The sequence below is a fragment of the Molothrus aeneus genome, chromosome 3, assembly GCF_037042795.1.
Source record: "Molothrus aeneus isolate 106 chromosome 3, BPBGC_Maene_1.0, whole genome shotgun sequence".
NCBI classification, from domain to species: domain Eukaryota; kingdom Metazoa; phylum Chordata; class Aves; order Passeriformes; family Icteridae; genus Molothrus; species Molothrus aeneus.
The window spans coordinates 43,477,924-43,499,242 of NC_089648.1; the positions used below are offsets into that span (position 1 = coordinate 43,477,924).

General features: G+C 40.0%; 1 protein-coding gene across 4 annotated transcripts in view; it reads left to right on the forward strand.

Moving 5' to 3' along the window:
* ACTN2 (actinin alpha 2) overlaps window positions 1-21,319 on the forward strand; it is a 65,861-nt gene that overhangs the window by 36,720 nt on the left and 7,822 nt on the right. For 2 of the 4 annotated variants that reach the window (XM_066545668.1, XM_066545669.1), the window contains exons 8-18: window positions 2,762-2,847; window positions 4,289-4,381; window positions 5,437-5,667; window positions 6,782-6,929; window positions 8,440-8,590; window positions 15,663-15,771; window positions 16,600-16,740; window positions 16,894-17,076; window positions 17,472-17,606; window positions 18,091-18,270; window positions 18,636-18,782. In XM_066545668.1, the coding sequence (XP_066401765.1) occupies window positions 2,762-2,847; window positions 4,289-4,381; window positions 5,437-5,667; window positions 6,782-6,929; window positions 8,440-8,590; window positions 15,663-15,771; window positions 16,600-16,740; window positions 16,894-17,076; window positions 17,472-17,606; window positions 18,091-18,270; window positions 18,636-18,782 (1,604 nt within the window). Of the gene's footprint in view, window positions 1-1,570; window positions 1,657-2,761; window positions 2,848-4,288; window positions 4,382-5,436; window positions 5,668-6,781; window positions 6,930-8,439; window positions 8,591-15,662; window positions 15,772-16,599; window positions 16,741-16,893; window positions 17,077-17,471; window positions 17,607-18,090; window positions 18,271-18,635; window positions 18,783-21,319 lie in introns of all 4 variants that reach the window. The other 2 variants (XM_066545670.1, XM_066545671.1) reach the window with 1 other exon arrangement.

A 21,319-nucleotide genomic window follows, 5' to 3' on the forward strand; every position in this document is an offset into this window, starting at 1 on the left:
CTTTTAACAAATAATTCATGTGTCTCCAATTATCTTGAGAATTTCCTGAATTTCTTCAAGATAATCAAACTTTCATACTCAGGGCTAAAAAATGCTGCAAACTACTGGAATTTGCCTAAATTAGTTCAAAGCATTCTTCCCCAAGAATGGAGACTCAGCTCTGGTGGCTTCTCAGTAAAGCAGTGATAAGATGGGAATCATCCAGAGCACTCAAACTGACTACGCCTGCTCCTCTTGAAGTCTTCATTTGGAAAGTTAGACAGGATGATTTGGAAAGTCCAGGCTGTAATCTCTTCATTGAAGAGTAGTTTCACTTTCATGCTTTAAAACAAATTGTTTTCATCTTTTGAAATGCAATTCACCTTTCAACAACACCACTTAATTATTTTGTTCTGAAATACTGTGCAAGGAATAAACAGAGAAGTGCTGTCCCCTTGCCATTGAGCAGCTTTCTTCATTTTTTTCCTCTTCTCTTCATAATCAATATAAGAAACCTTTTATTTTCCTCACCAAATTTTCTGCACATTCTATTCCTTATCTCACTGTTCTCCTCTTGGCAGGGGAGGAGATAATGAAATGATATTCTTTCTAATACCCTTTAAGTATTCGTGGTCACTTTTTGCCATCTTTATTTCCACTGTGCTCTCCATGGAAACTTTGCAAAATTTTGTTCACAGCTACATAAAGTAGATGCAAAATCAGTAAATATATTGATCCTGAACTTAGAAATCTCACTGTTAACATTAGAAATTTTCACTCATTTTAGGGTCTTTTCAAGTCAGTATCTTCCCACTCCTTTCATTGACAGGAATCCATGCAGGTTGCAGTAGAATCATTCATTACTCAGCCATAACTGCTGTAAAAACACCTTTCTTTCTCTGTTAATTATTGAAAAGGTCCATTTTTACCTATGCATGCATACCTTGGTTGCACCCACTTTATATTTCCACTCTCCTGCCATGGTAGGGACAAAGCTATTAGCCAGCCAAGCCAAACCCTCCTGTGATTTATGCTATTAATGAAAAAGATGGGCTGGCACAGGGATTGCAGAGCTGCTACTGTCCAACTTTTCTTAGCACAAAATGTATTTCTGGCCTGCAGGAGTTGTACAGGTTCCCAGTTATATGCCAGTACCCTGTCAGACACAGGGACCCTGTGCTGATACACACTGAGTGCAGTTCTGGTTTGTGACTGTCAGTGGCTGCATTTAGCTCTGCAGTAATTGCAGAGATTCAGATGAAGTTGCTTTGGAGTGGCAGTGAAGCTGAACCCAGCAGATCTGCCAGCCATGCCATCTGCTTGGAAGTTTCCACAAACCAGAAGGTAGCAATACCCTTCTGTACAGTCTCAGCCTTCAGATGTTTTGCCATTTCAGGGAGAATTGTATCTTTTGTGTTTGCTGATTGCTAAAGCTTAGGTGGCTTTGCACTCATATCAGTAAACAGATGCAACCTGAATAATTGTGTATTTATTTGGAATCCTTACAGCACGGAGGTGGCACCATTAGCATAATGAGGTGAAAGTACCTTGTGAGAATTTCTGAGCAGTTAACCCTCTTCTCTCCACACAGATGTAGTAAACACTGCCAGACCTGATGAAAGAGCCATTATGACTTATGTTTCCTGTTACTACCATGCATTTGCTGGTGCTCAGAAGGTGAGATTGTAGATGGATCAGATCTCATCCTTCACCTTCTGTCTTGTTTTTTTCAGCAATTTTTCCTTTTCTGATCTTTTTCTCACTAGTTACTAGAACAGCATCTTAGAGCTGAGCTCATTTCCTGTCGCCTCTTTTCTCTGTGAGCTGCTGTTTTGGTAGAGCCAGTAGTAGTCTATCCATTTGTTCCATAGAAACAAACCTTCCTGTCTCATCTTTCTGCATATTTACTAATAATATCCAGTAGGTTTTTGACAGCTAGTTACCAAATGGGAGAGGATGATGTTCCCCTTAAAATAAATTTGTGTGCATTCATCTGAAGCACCATTAAAAATGTAAGATGAAAATAAGCTCAGAGTGAAAAACAATTGTAGAATTCCATCTTTCTTCTCTCTGCTGGATATTATTTCTGCTACAGATGTCAAAATCATCATAACATGCTCAGAAAATAAACCCTTCTCTTATGCTTTCAGGATTGTTTTTAAAATGTTAAATGCTTAATGGTAAGTACAAACAGCAACATCAAATGATGCTACTAAGCAAAACAGAAACATTTATAGACATCTCAGACAAGCTCTGGAATCATGTCCTAAAGAAAAGAAGGAAAATTTTGAAAAGTAAGGCGGTTTGGAGTTGGGCATACTTCAGGTATTGGTAATAGGAAAAATACTGATGCTAAAAATGCTAACATGCAACTTCCAGAGAACATCTCCCTAGACTGAAATGTAGTCTGTCTTTCCTGTGTCTTAGTCAAAACCCCCACAATTTAAGTCACCAGACATATGTGTGCTAGTTCTTATGCAGACAGTCCTGGTAAAATTAGGGTCACTTCCCCTATGAAAGTACTGCTGGATTGAGCTTAATGAAAAAAAATCATCCTCTTTGTATGAGCTTACACTGAATTTTTAGTGTACTTTTTATTCTGTCAGCACCCCTCAATCTAACAGTAAATTTTTTACAGCTTTGTAGAATTTCTTGGATACAGAGCTAAGGACAAGAAAGCAGTAAGAAGGACATGAAGTGATGCATTTATTTATTAATCCTGTTTTCTACTCCTCGATTCCTTTTTTTCTTGTTTTATTTTAATTTCTCCCCCCTCTTGTAGACATTGTGAACACTCCCAAACCTGATGAGAGAGCTATCATGACATATGTGTCCTGCTTCTACCATGCTTTTGCTGGAGCAGAGCAGGTATTAATCAACTGTCTCTTCAGGTTGCTGTGTTTTTGACTGGTTGTTTCACATTTCCACTAGTTTATTAAAAAAACCAACCTCAACTAATTTAGTACTATGTGGTTTTAATTAACATTTGCAAATATCACTTGAGCACTAATATTTGTTTTTAACGAACTCTCAAACCTGTTTTAGTTAAATGTTGTGTAACAAATTAACTTCTTTAATTCAAATACGCATTCTGTTTCTAATTTTGGGTCTTTATTTGATAATTTTAAGGACTGTTTCGGAAAACGCTGATTTGAAGATATTAAGTGGAGTTGTTGCTTGTTGCTACAAGATCTTATGTGTTTGCTACATAACAGAATGTTTGACTTTTGGAGACTGAGACTTACTCATGCTGAGTTGTAATTTAGGGCTAGATTTTCAAAGATGCCTAAAGAGACAGAAAGGCACAGAAGACATCCAACATGGTTTTTGTGCCTGGCTCCCACTGAAGCCAACAGAATTTGTGGATGAAAGTACTAGTATAAAAGGCATGAACATCAGCAGCAGATGTTCATGTAATTAATGGGATACTCACTCATAAATGTGGCACTTCCCACTCTTCTCTTTCATGCATTTCTAGCCTACAAATGGGCATAATCCAATTTATGTTACAAAAAAAGCAACAAACCTTTAAAGTAGCTGATATTTTGCCTTCATCCTCAGGACTGAATTTCCCTTCCTGTCTGCTAGGTCCCCTGTACCTTACCACAGCATAGCTATGCTGTTGCACTCTCTCATTCCTGGGTAGGAGGGTTTTGATGTTCATGCAAAAGGGGAATTCCAAATACTCTGTAACACGGGAGTCTACATGGATATTTATTTGATTAGATATATTCCAGAGTCATATTTTAATGAAAGTACTGCTTTGTGGTATCAAACTAGTAAATTTAAAATATGGCAGAGCTACACAGAGCCTTCACATATAAATTTGTTAAGAGGCGTGAAAAGATCTGCTGTCAGTGGTTGAGCTGCACTTAGTCTCAAGGGTTGTACATTTGGTATGCAGATATAGAGTGGTCTGAGACTCCTGCATCACATGTGGTGTCTATCTAGTGTGGCTAACAAATCTAATATTTTTTGATATGACTTAAAAAAATAACCTAATAGGATATCTTTAAGAATGGCCTAAGTTGTTTTTAAAAAGAAAAGATTTATTAGACAACTATATAATAAGGCTTCATTGTACAACAAGGAGACCTCTGTGCTGATCTGTGCCTCATTCAGGCCATTGGAATCTATGGCTGCAGAAGGAGGGAAAATGAGTATCTAAGCAACCTAGGAGCATAAATCACCAACTATAAAAAAAGTGATCTTTTATTTGCAGCAGCCACATTCTCTCTCTTTCTTCAAGCCTACGCCTTTCTCAGAATGTGTTTATGAATATGTTCTGTTTATTTGCTGTGTGTTACAGGCTGAGACTGCAGCTAACCGGATCTGTAAGGTGCTTGCTGTGAATCAGGAAAATGAGAGGTTGATGGAAGAATATGAGAGACTAGCAAGTGAGGTAAGGATGCTCTATCTGTAATGTGGTGACAACAATGCTCATGAACTATTGAAAGCTGAAAGTTTTGTGCACTCTCTTCAAGACAGAAAAGCAGAGACACTGTGAAGGTAAATCTCTCAGTGGCAGGTTGCAAAGCCCAGCTGCCCAAGACATTGAGTTTCGGGTGAATCACTCACCACAACTTCCTGTGTGACTGAAGGTTGCACAGGAAGTCAGTCAGTCAGTGAATGTGCCCTAGTCAGTCAGTCAGTCTTGTTAACGTGCCCAAAAGTGTGTCTTGAGGATTGCCATCCATATGCCCCAAGACCAGGCTTCCAGTTTCTCCAGTCTTCCAAGACAGCCTACCTTGACCACATGTGGAACATTCCAGATCAAGCAAGCCCCTTGGCTTTGTGTACTGCAGAGCACACCTGGAGAGGGTCTGTCAGGTTGTTCACAATCCATCTGTGAGCGAGGACAGCAGATGAATGTACAGATGAAAGTGCTCCTCCTGTCCTTTCTTGTTTAATGGCAAATCTGCCAAGCAGGACTACAGATGTAGAGTGCACAAATGAGCGCTCTCTTATCTTTTATTGCTTAATCTGCAAAAATAAACTGAAATCGCAGCACTACTTTCTGTATCTAAATTTGCACTAATGGCCTTCTGAGTGAAGATTTTAACATGACCTGAGGCTGGTTTCTGTCCTGATCCCATAAATATGACAAACCTGAAACACCAAGACCCATGGTTTTGAAAGTGGCAGTTGATGCTGGGTAACTCAGATTTTGAGTAATTAGAGGAACATTAGATGTGTGTTAATCTTTCTGAAAATCAGGTTATTTCTAGAAATACCTGGAATATCTGGGCAAATTTGTTACTTTTATAAAGCAATACAATATAAAAATATTGTTTAGCTTTGAATATTTTGTGCTTACTCAGCATTAAGGCATCAGTACCAACTGCAGTCAATAATATTTAATTGGAACAAACTTAATTAAGATTTGTAAGTTCAATATAATATTTTTTAGTTGTTTTTCCATTGCCTTTATTTGACTTGGTTTTGTTGGCTTGAAAGCTTTTGGAATGGATTCGCCGGACAATTCCTTGGCTGGAAAACAGGACCCCAGAAAAAACAATGCAGGCTATGCAGAAGAAATTAGAGGACTTCCGGGACTACCGCCGCAAGCACAAACCTCCCAAAGTCCAGGAGAAATGTCAGCTGGAGATCAATTTCAACACCCTGCAGACAAAACTGAGAATCAGCAATCGGCCCGCTTTCATGCCGTCAGAGGGGAAAATGGTTTCAGTAAGTAAAGGAGGCTTTAATATTCTGTTTGTTTTATCAATGATCTCCCAAAAAAACCAATGTGAGGGATTGAAAAGCCATTCTAAGTCATTCTCAGAAACATCAGTTTGTTGTACTTTTTCAATACCAAACTCCTTTTACACATTCCCTTTTGTTCCAGAATCTTGCTTTCTAATAAGCATGCTCCTGCCTCTTTGAAGGCTTTCCCAAAAGCAAATTATCTGGAGATGCAAGACTATAGAGAGCTTCCTTTGGCAGTGTTATCAATACTTGTGCATCATTGGGCCAATGATTGCTTATTTAAGCAAAACTCAGTTGTTTCACTGACATTTTAATCATCAAACAAACATTGCTCAATACATGTTTCTACATTTTTCCTATTCTGCCTTTTCTCTTATGTCTATGAAGATAAGAATAGTCCGTACCAAGAATTCTCATCTGCTGATAAGTACTGTGACTTGACTGGGTCAAAACATTTCCTGTGGAATCCAGCAAACCTGTTTCTCTACTCTATTCTATTATTGTGTTTTGTTTTTCATAAACAAAAAAATTGCTCTATCTGGAAAGGGTTATTGTCCACCCTCCATATGCAGAAAATAAGGGCCCTGTTACTTCAGCTTCCCACTCATGTCTTTTGAGTTTGCAAGAAAGCTTACAAAACTTTGTATACCACAGAAAGTGAAATGAATTTGTGTTCCGGGTAAAACATGCACCAAATCCTCTAGATAGTAATTACCTTGCTATTGTCCACTTGTAAAAGCAAAGCACTTTCATTTTGATAACACATAGATATATTATAAAAGAACACACACATTGTAAAATGGGAGGTAAAAGCAATATATTGTGAAGACATTGGACCTGTAGCCATGCTTGGAAACCATTTCTATAGGGGCTCCTTTCATAAATGCCCCTGAACACAACACACTATGAGGTGCAGGTGTCCACACTAAAACACAACGCCCCGACAATGTGTTATATAACTCTGTGATTTTACAAAATCTGCATATAAAAACTTCTCTTTTTGAAGCCAAATTGTGAATGAATCAAAAATCTGTAAACGTAGATAAAAAGAGATTATAGTTTCATCCATCTCTCCCATGTATTCTCTTCACAGGATATTGCCGGCGCTTGGCAGAGACTTGAGCAAGCTGAGAAAGGCTATGAAGAGTGGCTGCTGAATGAAATACGACGACTGGAAAGACTGGAACACTTGGCTGAGAAATTTAGGCAGAAGGCTTCCACTCATGAACAGTGGGCATATGGTGAGGAGAGATGGCTTTTTACATTTTAGTATTCTAATGTTTGAAGTCGACCTGTCAGTGCTGAGTATTTGCCAGCTAGAAACTCACTCATAAGTAGTTTGGACAATTTCAGACAATCTAAAATAATAACAGATAAAATGTCAGGTTTTGTTGACTGTAGTAACGGTCCTAACTTGTTGGCATGTTGCTAATGAGATGTAACTGTAAAAATCATGCTTGAGGCAGTGAGTCAAACTTAATGGGAATATTCTGCATTTGAATAGAAGCCATTACTGCTAATGTATTCCTACACAGTTGTACACCAGGAATTCAGTCATGCCACTGGCTAAGTGTGGAATACTTAACAGAAATATTCTGAGTTTATTATTATTTGGTCATCATGATGTTCTGAATAGTTGAGATAAACTACATGATACTGGACTTGTGTCTGCTTTGCTCCAAACTCTTAATTATAAACTATTAATAGTTCTGGCTTCTAATGGTAACCTAACCTTACCTGTAGCTGTGACACCTGTAGGACCTTACAGTGACATTCAGTTTTGTTCGGGCCTATTAAACGTAGGTCTGCTCTATCATCCTGACGACTGTCTTCCTGTTTCTGCCATGCTTCTGGCTTTTCCCAGCTAGATTATTTTGACACTGTGAAAATGAATCAGAGTCCATCCTCTTACAGTTGCTGGAAGCATGCAAGGCTGTAAATGGTTGCCAAGCAGATACTAGAAGGGAGACTACAGCCCTGAGAGCCGATTTTCTGAGCATAAAAACTCCTCATGGTCGCAAGTCATAGCTGTTGTGTAGGGAAAACTTCACATAAGCTGGTACACAGCAAGTGGAACAATAGTTGCTTCTGGCTCTAGGATTCACAGAGCTGCAAATGCCATGTGTGAGTGCAGCTGCAGGACCTGTCTGTGTGGATTCAGTTGTCCAACATAGGAGCTACTCAGCAGTAATGTTTCAGTTTCTACTTAATCTTTGTTTCTCTAGCCTTTTGTAGATGAGTTGGCATTTTCCACTTAAAATTCAGAGTTCAATACAAAAGGCAGTCACACATCTCAGGTTTATTTTTTTTAAGTGCTGAAATGACTAATGAATTGAAGACAGAACATAAAAAAAGAATAACAGATCATTAGTAAGAGTGAAGCTGAGCATAGCAGTGTAATTTCTGGGTTTTTAAATCTATTCTACAAAAAATTATCACAGTGGTTTAGAGATACAGTTTTTGCTAATATACCATTTTTATGCCAGCAATGTAGTACTCACTATTTTAGACCTGTATAAGCTGCCTATGCAAAACCCAGGACATTACTGTGAGAGCCTTAAAAATATATGTTTCTAATTAACATGTGCTGACAATTTGCTGCTGATTTCAGTAGGGGTGGGATTTAATCAAATCATATGAAATCATACATTTGATTTTCACCATGCCTCAACTAAAAAGTTGATTAAATTTACAATTTTCCTAACAAATAAATTGCTAAAAAATTAGTAATATTTTTATTTCCTCTTTCAGGCAAAGAGCAGACCTTGCTTCAGAAGGATTACGAGTCTGCCTCTCTGACAGAAGTCCGTGCCATGTTAAGGAAACATGAAGCTTTTGAGAGCGATTTGGCTGCTCACCAGGACAGGGTGGAACAGATCGCTGCCATTGCCCAGGAGCTGAAGTATGTTCCATTTAAAGGCTTGCAGCTGCTGACATTTAACTTTGCGATAAACTCTTTCCAATGAATTTGATAGTGTCATAGGTACCAACGAAGGAATTCCAGGCATAGCTTCATAAGTATATTATCTGAGCTGGTCACTGAGACCTTTCCCTCATCTCCCCCTTACCCCCAACCAAATATAGATATTCAACTCAACAAAACTATTTGAAAAGAAACATTTTAAACTTGACTTTACAGAAATATTTTAGATTAGCTCTACCCATGAGTCCATTGTGGGTTGATGGGAATCCTGGAGGTGTTTATTTCTCAGTTCATATGGTCTGCTGAGAGGTATGAGCTATGAGTTGTTTAACTTAGAAAATAATTTCACTTACACAAATTACAGATTAAGTATCTTCACAAGAATATTGGTCCTTTCAAAATGCTTCACATCCCTTTATTATCTCTATAATAGTGGGTAATGCACTGACTTCCTGCAGATTTAACTGTCTCTAATATGCTTATTTTCACAACCTCTTGGTATTATATTTGGAATTGCCATTGTCTCCTTTTTACTGAAGGAGAAACGAAATAATTTGGAAACGAAATAATTTGCTCTCAGATTCCTGCCCTTGGCTTCCTTGAAGCTCTCCAAGTTACAATTTCTCACCTTGAACTGGCAGAACAGTTACTGCTCAGAAATGAAATCTTAGAAACATGCCCTTTTTTCACTTTGTGAAGGATCATGACTCACAAACAGCTCCATCTTCATTAACAATTGAAAATCAGATACTTGTCTAAAAATGTAGTGTATCATATCTGATAGCAGCAGCACTTACAGTAATTGTGGAATTCCAATGGATTTAAAAGAAAAATTCCATCTTCAGGATTTTTTAAAGGAAGAAAAATTAAGCATAGTGGGCAGACTAAGTACTGTGCTTTGGTTAATGTGAAAGAAATCAGAAAAAAACACAGAGAATGGAGATTGCCCTGAATGAGTGAGATTATGAAACACTTTCTGGTGTGCCTTGATCTCTGTTGTGGAGTTATTTCATAGGATGGCTTGGGTTGGAAGGGACCTTAACAATCATTTAGTTCCAAGACCCCTACCATGGATGAGGACATCTTCCACTAGATCACATTTTTCAAAGCCCCATACAGCCTCGCTCCACACCTCTGGGTATGGGACATACACAGCTTCTCCAGGCAACCTGTTCCAGTGCCTCACCACCCTCACAGTAAAGAATTTCTTCCTAATATCCAATCCAAACCTGCCCTCTTCCTGTTTAATGCCATTCCCCCTTGTCGTCATTGAAAGTACCTCTCCAGCTCTCCTGTAAGTCCCCTTTAGGCACTGGAAGGCTGCCATAAGGTATCCCCAAAACCTCCTTGTCTGGACAGCCCCAAGTCTCTCAGCCTGTCTTCTTAGGACAGATGCTCCACCACTCTGATCATCTTTGTGTCCCTTCTCTGGACCTGCTCCAACAGGTTCATGTCTTCTCTGGGGATCCCAGAGCTGGATGCAGGGTTCCAGGTGGGGTCTCAGCAGAGCAGAGGGGCAGAATTCCCTCCCTGGCCCTGCTGCCCACGCTGCTTTGGATGCAGCCCAGGACATGTTTGGCTTTCTGGGCTGGGAGTGCCCATGGCTGGGTCATATTAACTTCTTGTCTAGCAACATCCCCAAGTCCTTCCTCCAAGGGCTGCTCTCAATCCATTCTCTACCCAGTCTCTATTTGTGCTTGGGATTGCCCCGAGATTTGTTTCTCTTTATACTAAAGAAAGTTTCTGTAACACCTAATCATTGCTACTTCAGCTTCAGCTTTATGAATTATGAGAAACTTTGGGAATGTAGCATACATAGCACAGCATCTGCTTACCAGTGTTTTGAACCCTCTGTCCTTTACCTCTGGTGACGCCAGTGAGCACTGTATCCTGTCTATTTTGGGATTGTCTCTTCTCAGTTGTTTCAGTAATTTGCTGTGTGAAGTAAAACAAGTTATTTGTGGCCTGGGCTGCAAAGGTGCTGAAAGCTGATTGCATTTAGAGATGCTCTAATTTGACTTCTCTGCTTCTCCATACAATGGTGCTATCAGTGCCTGATTTTTCACTGTGACTGTGTAACTGAATTAGGCTTAATGCCCATGGGGAACACTGAATGAAAGGTCATAAAGGTCAGGTTTTATCACTGGTACAAGCAAATGGGCAGCTTCTATTTAAATACTGATTTTAATTATTTATACATAATTCCTCCCACAATAAAATTATGGAGGAAAATGCTAATTTCTTTCTTAATCCATATTTTTAAAGAAGGACTAATGTCTGAATGCTAAGAAATGTGCATTGGCATCTTGATACAAAGCCTGTTGAAGTCAGTGTGGATATTTATTTCTTGATTTTCATTTGGTTGGTGGGTTGGTTGTTTTTTTTCCTCATCACTGAAGCAGGCCCTTACAGAAAGCATCATTGTCTGTGTCTAAATTCCAAGTCAGTACGCCTCCATGTTTTCTTTTAATCAATCTCTTGGATGCCTAAAGTTGCAATTTCAAAGGAGAACCATTGCTGTATGACCTTGAACTCTACTAGTTACAGTTTCCTGTCCTGGTATTTCTGCTACAGCTCAGTCCACTGTGTGCTTAAGGTTAAAGTTGCTAAAGCTTGTTGATTGATGTTATTTAACAGAGAATTTATGTGTGTATGCAAACAGGCAATTCCAGCCAGGATGCTGCTATAAGATTGTTGTGTTCCCAGCCTATATAAACTTAGATATTCCTTGGCAAAGAGGCATGATAGGGCTTTATACAAAGCTGAAGGGCAGAGGCATTTCTAAAATGAGATTTGCCATTTATGACATAGTAAATGCTCATTTGAGTAAGCTGTGCTATAAAAACCCATATTAATTTATGATCTTATGTGCTAATTTCAATGTTTTCAAACATCAAGACAAAAATTTTGGAAAGTAGTTTCTTGTATATCTATCACTTGTAGTATAGTGACTGATTTTCAGCCAAGCAGACCATTATCTGTAAGACTGATTTTAGAGTAATTTTGATTCTGGAGACCTGGGCTCAAATTGTGCTTACATGCATGGTTAACATGAGCCTTGTTCTGAAGCACTGCTAAAACATGTTGCTCAGCAGGTTATTTTTGTGGCACTATCACTGTTCCCAAAGTGAGCTCATACCTAAGTGTTTCTCTGGATCAGGTTAAAATTTGACTGAATTTTTAATTTTCGACAGAGAAGATTGAGTTGCTCATAAGATCAATAGTGGTAACTTAATGACTTTTAAATTCCAAAGGCTGTAGGTTTCAAGTGGCCAAACAAATAGAAAGATTGTTCTCTCAGAATGTCTGTAACACATGAGAAGTAGTACTTCACGCACTGTATTTTTACAAAATGTAAATCTAGTCTCCTCAACATTGAGAAAGATACAAAAATTAATAGAACAGGGAACGTAAGCCTGTGTTTTATTTCCAGCAAATTAATCTTTGAGATATTACTTCATCTGCTCCTGCTTTGAGCAGAAAAATGTTCTTTGATACCTATAATACACTTACTTGAAGTAAACAACAGCAGGCCCAGAAAGGTAGTGGAGCTACACTGCTTAATGCCACTTGGTAAACTAATGTAGGATTTAGTTAGCACCATGAGTGCCCTTTTAAAAAATTGTTTTGATATTATTCTCCTACCTATTTGTCTGCAGCACATATCCCTGGAAGGAACAGGATAGTAGAGATCTTACGGGGAATGACTGAATCTCCCTGGCAGAGCTTGTGGAGGAAGGTGGCGTATCACCTTCCAGGACTTTGACCACAGCTGGTACAATCAGTCCCTCACTTTCATGGAAGGACATCTGCCCTTACCCTTAATTGACAAAAGGAGATAAGTGATCCATTGAAGCAAAAATAAAGTTTGCTCACTCAGGAACATAATCTAATAAACTTAATATGCTCTAACAAAAAAAAAAAACAAACCCAACTTTCAGCCAAAAGCTCCTGACAGCAAAATCAATCTCAGCCTGTTTCATCCAAGACTCTATGCTTCTAACTTAAAGTTTCTTAGCAGAGAGGTGACTTTTGTTGTACCCCTTGAAGGCTAATGAAAAGGCTTCCAAAGAAGGAAGTGAGTTTTCCAGTTAAGGAGCCCTTGTACAGTGTGACTTGCTGTCAGTTTTCTCTTTACATATGAGAATTTACTTCCACAATTCTGGGTGTTTTTTGTTATTTTTAAAACTTGTTTAGAGGATTGGATTAGAGAATACCTAGGCAAACTTGACATCTTACAAGTCTATAGGCTCTGATGGGCTGCATCCATGAATGCTAAAAGAACTGTTGGATACCATAGTGAGGCTGCTCATGATGATCTTTGAAAGGCCATGGCAGTCAGGAGAGGGACCTGAGGACTGGAAGAAAGCAAATGTCACCCTAGTCTTCAGCAATGGCAAGAAAGAGGACTCAGGGAGCTACCAGCCTCCAGCCTCATCTCAATCCCTGGCAAGGTGATGGAGTGTCTGATTCTGGAGGCCTTCTCTAGCCAGAGAAGACAGGAAGGTGATCAGGAGTAGTCAGGTAAATCACGCTTGACCAACCTGGTTGTCTTCTACAATGAGTCAACTACCTGGATGGATGTGGGAAGACCAGTGGGTTTTGCCTCTCTTGACTTTAGTGAGGCTTTCAACACCATCTCTCACAACATCCTCATGGGCACAGTCATGAAGTGCAGGCTGGATGAGTAGACAGTGAGGTGGATTCAGAACTGTCTGAATGGCAGATCCCAGAGGGTTGTATCCAGTGGCACATGGTTGAGTTGTCACTTGTGGTGTCCCCCAAGGTCCAGCACTGGGCCCAATGTTGTTCACCTTGTCCATCAATGCCTCAGGTGAAGGGGCAGATGCCTCCTCAGCAGGTTCACTGACAACACAAAGCTGGGAGGAGGGGCCAGTACCCCAGAGGGCTGTGCAGCCCCCCAGAAGGACCTGGGCAGAGAGGGGAGCTGGGCAGAGAAGAGCTGACTGAAATTTATCAAAGGCACGAGCAGGGTCCTGCACGTGGGGAGGAAAAGCCCCTGCACCAGCACAGGCTGGGGGCTGAGCTGCTGGAAAGCAGCTCTGTGGAGAAGGACCTGGGGTCCTGGTGGACAACAAGCTGTCCAAGAGCCAGCAGTGCGTCCTCGTGGCCAAGAAGGCCAAAGGTGTCCTGGGATGGATTAGGAAGAGCATTGCCAGCAGGTCAAGGGAAGTGATCCCGCCCCTCTACTCAACCCTGGTGAGGCCACATCTGGAATGCTGGGTCCAGTTCTGGGATTCTCAGTACAAGAGAGACATGGAGCTCCTGGAGCAGGCCAGTGGAGGGATACAGGGATGATGAGGGGACTAGAACATCTCTCTTATGAGGAAAGGCTGAGGGAGCTGGGCCTGTTCAGCCTCAAGCAGAGATGACTGAGAAGGGACCTCATCCATGTCTATCAGTATCTAAAGGGAGGGTGCCAAGAGCCAGGCTCTTCTCAGTGGGGCTGAGCAATAGGACAAAAGGCAACAGGCAGAAACTGATGCACAGGAAATTCCATCTGAATATGAGGAACAACTTCTTCATTGTGAGAGTGACTAAGCACTGGAACAGGTTGTCAGGAGAGGTTGTGTAATCTCCCTCACTGAAGATATTTAAGAACTGCCTGGCCTCAATCCTGTAACATATGCTCTAGGATGACCCACTCTAGTCCCTTCCAACCTGACCCACTATGTGATTTTGTAATTCTGTGATTGTTATCATATTTTTTTACCTCTTTTACTATTCTTGACTTTCAACAGTCAATCTGAAGCTTCTTTTAAATGAGAATGGTTCTCATACTTCTCAGGTTTTTCCCAAACCAGATTGCTCTGACTGGGCTTAGAAGAAACAACATGAACACTGCCCCTGGCCTACAGAGCTGCTGGCTTCTGGCCTCTGGCTTCACAGAGGAAAGCTGCCTCTGTTCTCATTTTGTCCTCTGCGATTCTCTGTATTACTGGCAGTGTGATCCGTTCACTCCTCTTGCCAATTGCCTAGAGAAGAATGCTCAAACAAAAAGGGAACAAATTCTATCAGCACTTGCTGTCTTCTTCAAGCCTCAAAGTAAACCTTAGATTCATTATTGCCATGTGTCACATATTTACAGTCCCTGTAACGTTTAGTACTGGGCAGAGTGTTCTCAAAGCAAAGCCAAGAGCTAAATTCAATGGATGGTGATGCACCAATAAAAGGGAGTTTCCAAAGTGTCAAACACATGTATTATGGATGATTTTCATTTGCCACTGAGATCAAAAGTTCAGTTTGAAGCAGAGTCAGTCCAGAATCTCAAGACATAACCTCAAAAATTTATTCCAGTCTCAGTCTGAATAGTAAGTTTCTTTCTTCAGGATTATACTAGCCTATTAAGCAGGTGAAAAAGCAATGGTAACTGCTGTCCTTTGTGAATGCACTCATTCATCCTGGTGGCATATGTGGGTCTGGAGATCCCTGTTCTCTGAAGCAGCCAGTTCTGGGGTGTAGATCTGTGAGGAGATCCTGGAGAGGAAGATGAAAATTGTTCTCTGCTCCCCAGATCCTGGGAGCCCCTATTAGTACTGCCAGGCTTGTGAGAGGTTACACTTTGAATGCAAGCTGATTTGTGTTTCTCAGTTAAATAATTTCAAAGCATATAAGGAAAGGATCATTGGATTATTTAAAACAAAGTGGATATTTCAGGCCAATTAATTTAAAAAGGTACCGATCTTTGCAAACTTGTTAAAGACCAAGACTGAAACATTCTGGCCATCAGGGGATCAAATTGCTTGTGTCACAGGAATAACTATGACAAAGATGCCTTTTGGGCACCTTAAGTGTGATTAATACCTGGGTGTCACTTGATTTTTCTCAGAACAGAGGGGATTGATCCTGTTCCTGTGCTGTGCTTCTTGAAATGCTGAATGCCTAAACACAATGTCTGTACTGCAACACTTGCTCACCTTAGGAGAAATATTGCAAAGAAGAGGGGAAGAATTATTGAGGGCCAGTGGATGTGTGGACACTGCTCCTGTCTTTCAAAAAGTCACAGAGTTTTGTCTTTGCTCTTTCCTAGTGAACTGGACTACCATGATGCTGCAAGTGTCAATGATAGATGTCAAAAGATATGTGACCAATGGGACAGTCTGGGAACACTCACCCAGAAAAGGAGAGAGGCACTGGAGGTAAACCATATAATAAGAATCAGCAGCTCAGCTGAGGAAGGGAGAGGGAAATGAACCATTTATTTCAGATCTGGAAATGGTGCATTTTAGCATCCACTTTGGAGTCCAAAGAGCAAAAAACCCTTATCTCAGATAATTTTAATTTTTGTGTGGTTACTCTTGCAAATGGACTGAATTACTCAGAGTAGACTTGACAGTTCTGAGCTGCCACAGACAGTTCTAATGCAGCAACAAATGTCATGTGGTTTGTAGCACCCCTCTGTGGGAATCTGATGTCCAGCAAGGCTAAAAAAAGCTGTTGGTTGGTTACCTTTTCATACCAGTCTGAGTTTGCAGTCTTGCATACCTTTCTGTCCAGCAGTAAGTTAATTTTTGGTGGTGAGTATTTCAAAGCACTGAGATACTTTGCAAAACCTTGTTCTGTTGGAAAAGAGGAAGTCACACACATAAATGCCAAGGTGAGAAATGTGTAATTCTTCCTTTTTGTACTTAAAAGAAATTGGCAAATCAAAATCAGCAGATTTTAATTAATTTGCAGATAGATCCCAATAACAAAAATACTTAATATATATGCATATTAAAATACTTAAAATATTAGTATTATACTTCACAAGCATACACCCACTCCTTTTAATGTGTTGGATATGAGAGTACTACTGCAATTAGTCCTATTGCCTCAAGTGGGAATCCTTAAAGCGGGTGGTGAAATCAGTCAATGCAATCAAATGCATTTCAAAAAATGAGGCATGACTTTGTTTCTGGGTGGGTATGTGTGGAGCTAGATTTTGCCCTAATAACAAAAGAATGCACTTTTCCCAACCCGTACAGAGGACAGAGAAACTGCTTGAAACAATTGATCAGCTTCACCTGGAGTTTGCCAAAAGAGCTGCTCCTTTCAACAACTGGATGGAAGGTGCTATGGAAGACCTACAGGACATGTTTATTGTTCATAGCATAGAGGAAATTCAGGTAATTGTATTATTTCCTGCATCTACACCCAGCAGCCAGGATGTTTGAGAGAGAGAGCCTGAAAGAGGAGCTGTGCTTATTTCCAGCAGATCTTCCAGATGCTGGAAGAAATGTTAGAGTTTTCATGCTTTCCCTCTCTGTTTCCGATTTTAGAGTTTAATCTCTGCACACGATCAATTTAAAGCTACTTTGCCAGAGGCAGATGGTGAACGACAGGCCATACTGTCAATCCAGAATGAAGTTGAAAAAGTCATCCAGAGTTACAGCATGAGAATAAGTGCAACCAATCCTTACAGCACTGTTACAGTCGAAGAGATTCGTAGCAAGTGGGAAAAGGTAATGTATGCTAAATTGCTAAATACAGAAAGGACATTGTAGCACATTATTCCGCTTGAGAATTACTGAGAATATTCAGAGAACTTTACAATACATCTCTAAATTATTCTAGATCATCAGATGCCAGAATGAATTTCTACAGTACCTTATGCTCTCCCTTATGCTTGCCCAGCTCACTTCACAATATCACTTGCTCCTGTCATGCAATATTACCTATGTCCTCTTTGTCTTTCTGCCAGGACAAGAGAGGCATGTGTTGAGGCTGGTGCCTGGCTAGGAGTGCTGTTAAAATACAGGAAATGATTGCATTCTTTCTCTGTAGACTTACTTGTTCTATTTGTTTTTAAACTATTGAATTGTGCCTACTCACCTTTAGTGCCCTCCCACTGTAACAGGTGAAGCAGCTGGTGCCTCAGAGGGATCAATCCTTGCAGGAGGAATTAGCCCGCCAGCATGCCAACGAGCGCCTGCGCCGCCAGTTTGCTGCTCAGGCCAATGTCATCGGGCCATGGATCCAGACCAAGATGGAGGTGAGTGCCAGACCCTCATGCTGAAGCTAATGAACAAAGTGATTTTTAATTTTTTCATCTTTATATACAGGGCAACAGCGAAGTCAATGACAGTTCGCCAGCTGTTTGAGCCTAAACTATTTAGCACCTGTTAAAGTTATTCTTAAAACTTTGTGGAACTTTGTACAAGTGGTACCTTAATGGTAGACCAAGAGATTCAGCTTTGAAAAATCAATCACTAACCAATTACTGTTTAGCTTCTGCTTTTTGTAGAAAAGATACCAGGTTCACTGGGGTCTCAACACTAATTCCAGATATAAATCTGACACGTTTCTTTTGAAATGTGTTTTCTACAGTAAAGTTTCTCATCTCCACTGTATGAAGGTGTTATTACTGTTGCTTTTTAGTATAAAATACAACATATTTATGTGAACATTGGTCAATTAGCACAGCTGAAGCTTAAATTTTGTGGGACTGGGGGGGTGTCTTTTTTTTCTTCTGACAGGAAATTGCCCGCAGTTCTATTGAAATGACAGGGCCTTTGGAGGACCAGATGAATCAGCTGAAGCAATATGAGCACAATATAATTAATTATAAACACAATATTGACAAACTGGAAGGAGATCATCAGCTTATTCAAGAAGCCCTGGTGTTTGACAACAAGCACACCAACTATACCATGGAGGTAGCCATTTACTCCCTTTTCTATTTATTAGTTCTTTCGGTCCTCGTGTGCTGTGTAACTACCTTTGCTGATTTAAAGGGACTGCCACAGCAGAGGGAATTTGGCAGGCTTTCTGACAGTCTCATAAGACTTGTTTTATTTTCATTTATTTTCATGTTTTAGTGAAGGAGTACCCATTTAGAAACCAGTTTCGTATTTTTCTGAAGGCCATTTTTATTTTTAGTGATCGTTGGTCATAATACAGAGTTAGTGGTAGGGAAAAAGTATCACATAAATATTTAGAGCTGATTTATTTCTTATTGTACATTTTACACTCTTAAAAGAATATATTTGCTTCTGTAATAACTCAGAATTTTCTCTCATAGCACATCCGTGTTGGATGGGAGCTCCTGCTTACCACCATTGCTCGAACTATCAATGAGGTTGAGACTCAGATCCTCACAAGAGATGCCAAGGGTATCACCCAGGAACAGATGAATGACTTCAGAGCATCATTCAATCACTTTGACAGGGTACAGTACTCCTGCTTTTTCTCAACTAGCAATATTTATTCTTCCCAAAAGCGAGTTTCTTGGCATTCCAAACATAAGCCTTTTAAAAAACCTTCAAATGAGCTAGCAATGGGCTCTTTTTAAAAGAGAAAAAAAGATCAGTTAAGAAAGAATTTATAAAGTCATGGGATGGCTTGGGTTGGAAGGGGCTTCAAAGATCATCTAGTTCCACTCTCCCCACCTTGGGCAGGGGTACCATCCACTAGATCATGTTGCCCAGGGCTCCCCACAGCCCAGCAGCATTGTGCAAATAAATTAAAGATTAATTTTTGCTTTTTAAGTGTAATGCAGAGTTATAGCTCTGCTAATATGATTTAGTATTTGTTCAAATAATAAGCAGAACTGCATAAATTCATGTGTTTTGGAAAATAACATGACTCTTTTATTTTAAGACTGTACAGCATGTTCTAAGTACTTGCTGTTGTTTCTATCTCATTAAATTTAGCTGTAATCTATATCACAGAGGTTTTTTTCCCCTTTGAATCACAACTTATGTCCCTAGAAATTTATTTGTAGGGAATATAGTTGGGACATTTACAGCTGTCCAGGAATATCTTTTATTTTTCTGGCTGTATGTGGGAAATAAGAGGCTGTTCCTTTTTTTAGTTTTCTAAATATGGATGAATAAAAAAGTAGGAAGGAAAATTGTGCTGTGAAGAAACTTAACTCACTTCTGTGAGTTATGCAGTATTTATGGACAGGGTGTTATAAAGGTAACTATTAATATACACAATAGCAAAATATATGCAGATGGGGATCTGACATTTGCAGTTGGAGAACAATCTGAACATGAATTAGTTCTGATGCCTCTGTGCTCACATGAACCCACCTTTAAAACCAAGTTCACAGTTCAAATACTGAAAACATATAATGCAGCACCAGTCTGTCAAGTCAGTCCTTCAAATAATTTCAGGGTAGAGCAAAATGCCACTTCCTTTTCACCTGCATCCTGTTGGTCCAGCTCAATTCAAATTGGTTGCCCATACATGCACTTTCATTTGATATGCAATGGATGCTGATAGTCAGTTTACTAAGCCTTCTTTAGAATACACCTAACTATTTAAGAAGAAGACCAGAATTATCAAACCTCTGCTTGCTGAAGAAACATACAAGCATAGGGAAATGTAGCTACACAGAACTAGGAATGGATTCTATGGAAAAATCTTAATGTGATTCTAGTACAGCATAATTCTTTTTTGTATTTTCTAAGAAAGCAGAATATAACATCACAAAAGCAGAGATAGTTTTCCTGGGGTGGAAGGAAGTAGCATACCAAATGGCTTTCCCAATGCACGGGAGCAAATAATTGAGCAATTAGAGCTATTAAAAGCAGACAAAGTACCAGGCCTGGATAAATTACATGCCTGTACTTGAGAGACTTCTCTAAGGGAAACCAAGGTGTTTGCACAAAGATTTGACAGTTCCCTAAAGATAAGGAGGCAAAGTGACTGAATCCAAGTCTATTTTATGCTGGATGGGCATTTCTAGCATCCCTGTACCTTTGTAGCTCATAGGTGAGTTCTCTGTCCCGCTTGCAGCAAGGCTTGCTCTGTGGCAGAGGAAATATCACAGTCAGCTCTTGGTGCCTCAGGCTGCTTGAAGGGAGAAGCTAAATCCTACACCAACCAGCCCTACTGTCATGGATTTTCAGGCTTTGCAGATGTAGTAAGACACTGAAATACGAAAGCATAACACAGAGCAAGCCTTAGGAAAGGCTGTATGACCTGAAAGAAGGCGGTTGTGTCACACAGCTGCTAGCACACTGGAGATGGGCTACAACAATAATGAGTAACACAAAATTGCTGCCCAGCTCTTAGATTCTTACGTGTTCCTGACTGTCTCTTTCCTCAGGCTGTAATGGGTCAAGGCTTTAGGCTGTGTCCCTTTTGTCCTGGCTCCTGTTGCAGGAAGCCTGAATGGCCAGGTCAGAAGCAGAAGGTGACAGATGTTTTATCTGTCATACATCCTCATCTGTTTCTGTGGCCTCAACAACCTGGGCCTGGTCTGCAAGCTTAGCTGTAGACCCTGCCTTTCCCCATGACAGATATAATCCAATGGCTCAAAAAGAGAGGTCTGGAAGGATCACATAAGGAAAGCACCATTTTACAAATGCCCTCTTTAGTATACCCCATCCCTCAGAATCGAACAAGGGAAACTGGTCTAGGTGGACGTTTGCACTGACAGAGTGTAACAATTATTTTCTCAGTAGCATAATGCAATTTAAAGAAAGGAAGAAGATAAGATCTAAAATGACTCAACCGTCAAGCCAGGCTTTTTGCCGGGAACAGATAGTAGAAACACTGATAAAAGAGAAGTTTATAAGGATTAAATTACACTGTTATTTAATGGACAGATGCAACTCAATCTACACTGGCGAGAAGGAGGCTTTGAACAAATATGCTGGAGAAAGACAGGCTTGTTTTTCATTTTTCTATCTTTCCTGTGTCCTTGCACATTTGAATATTTAGTGTTGGCGAATGAAGGCAATTCAGTGTGCT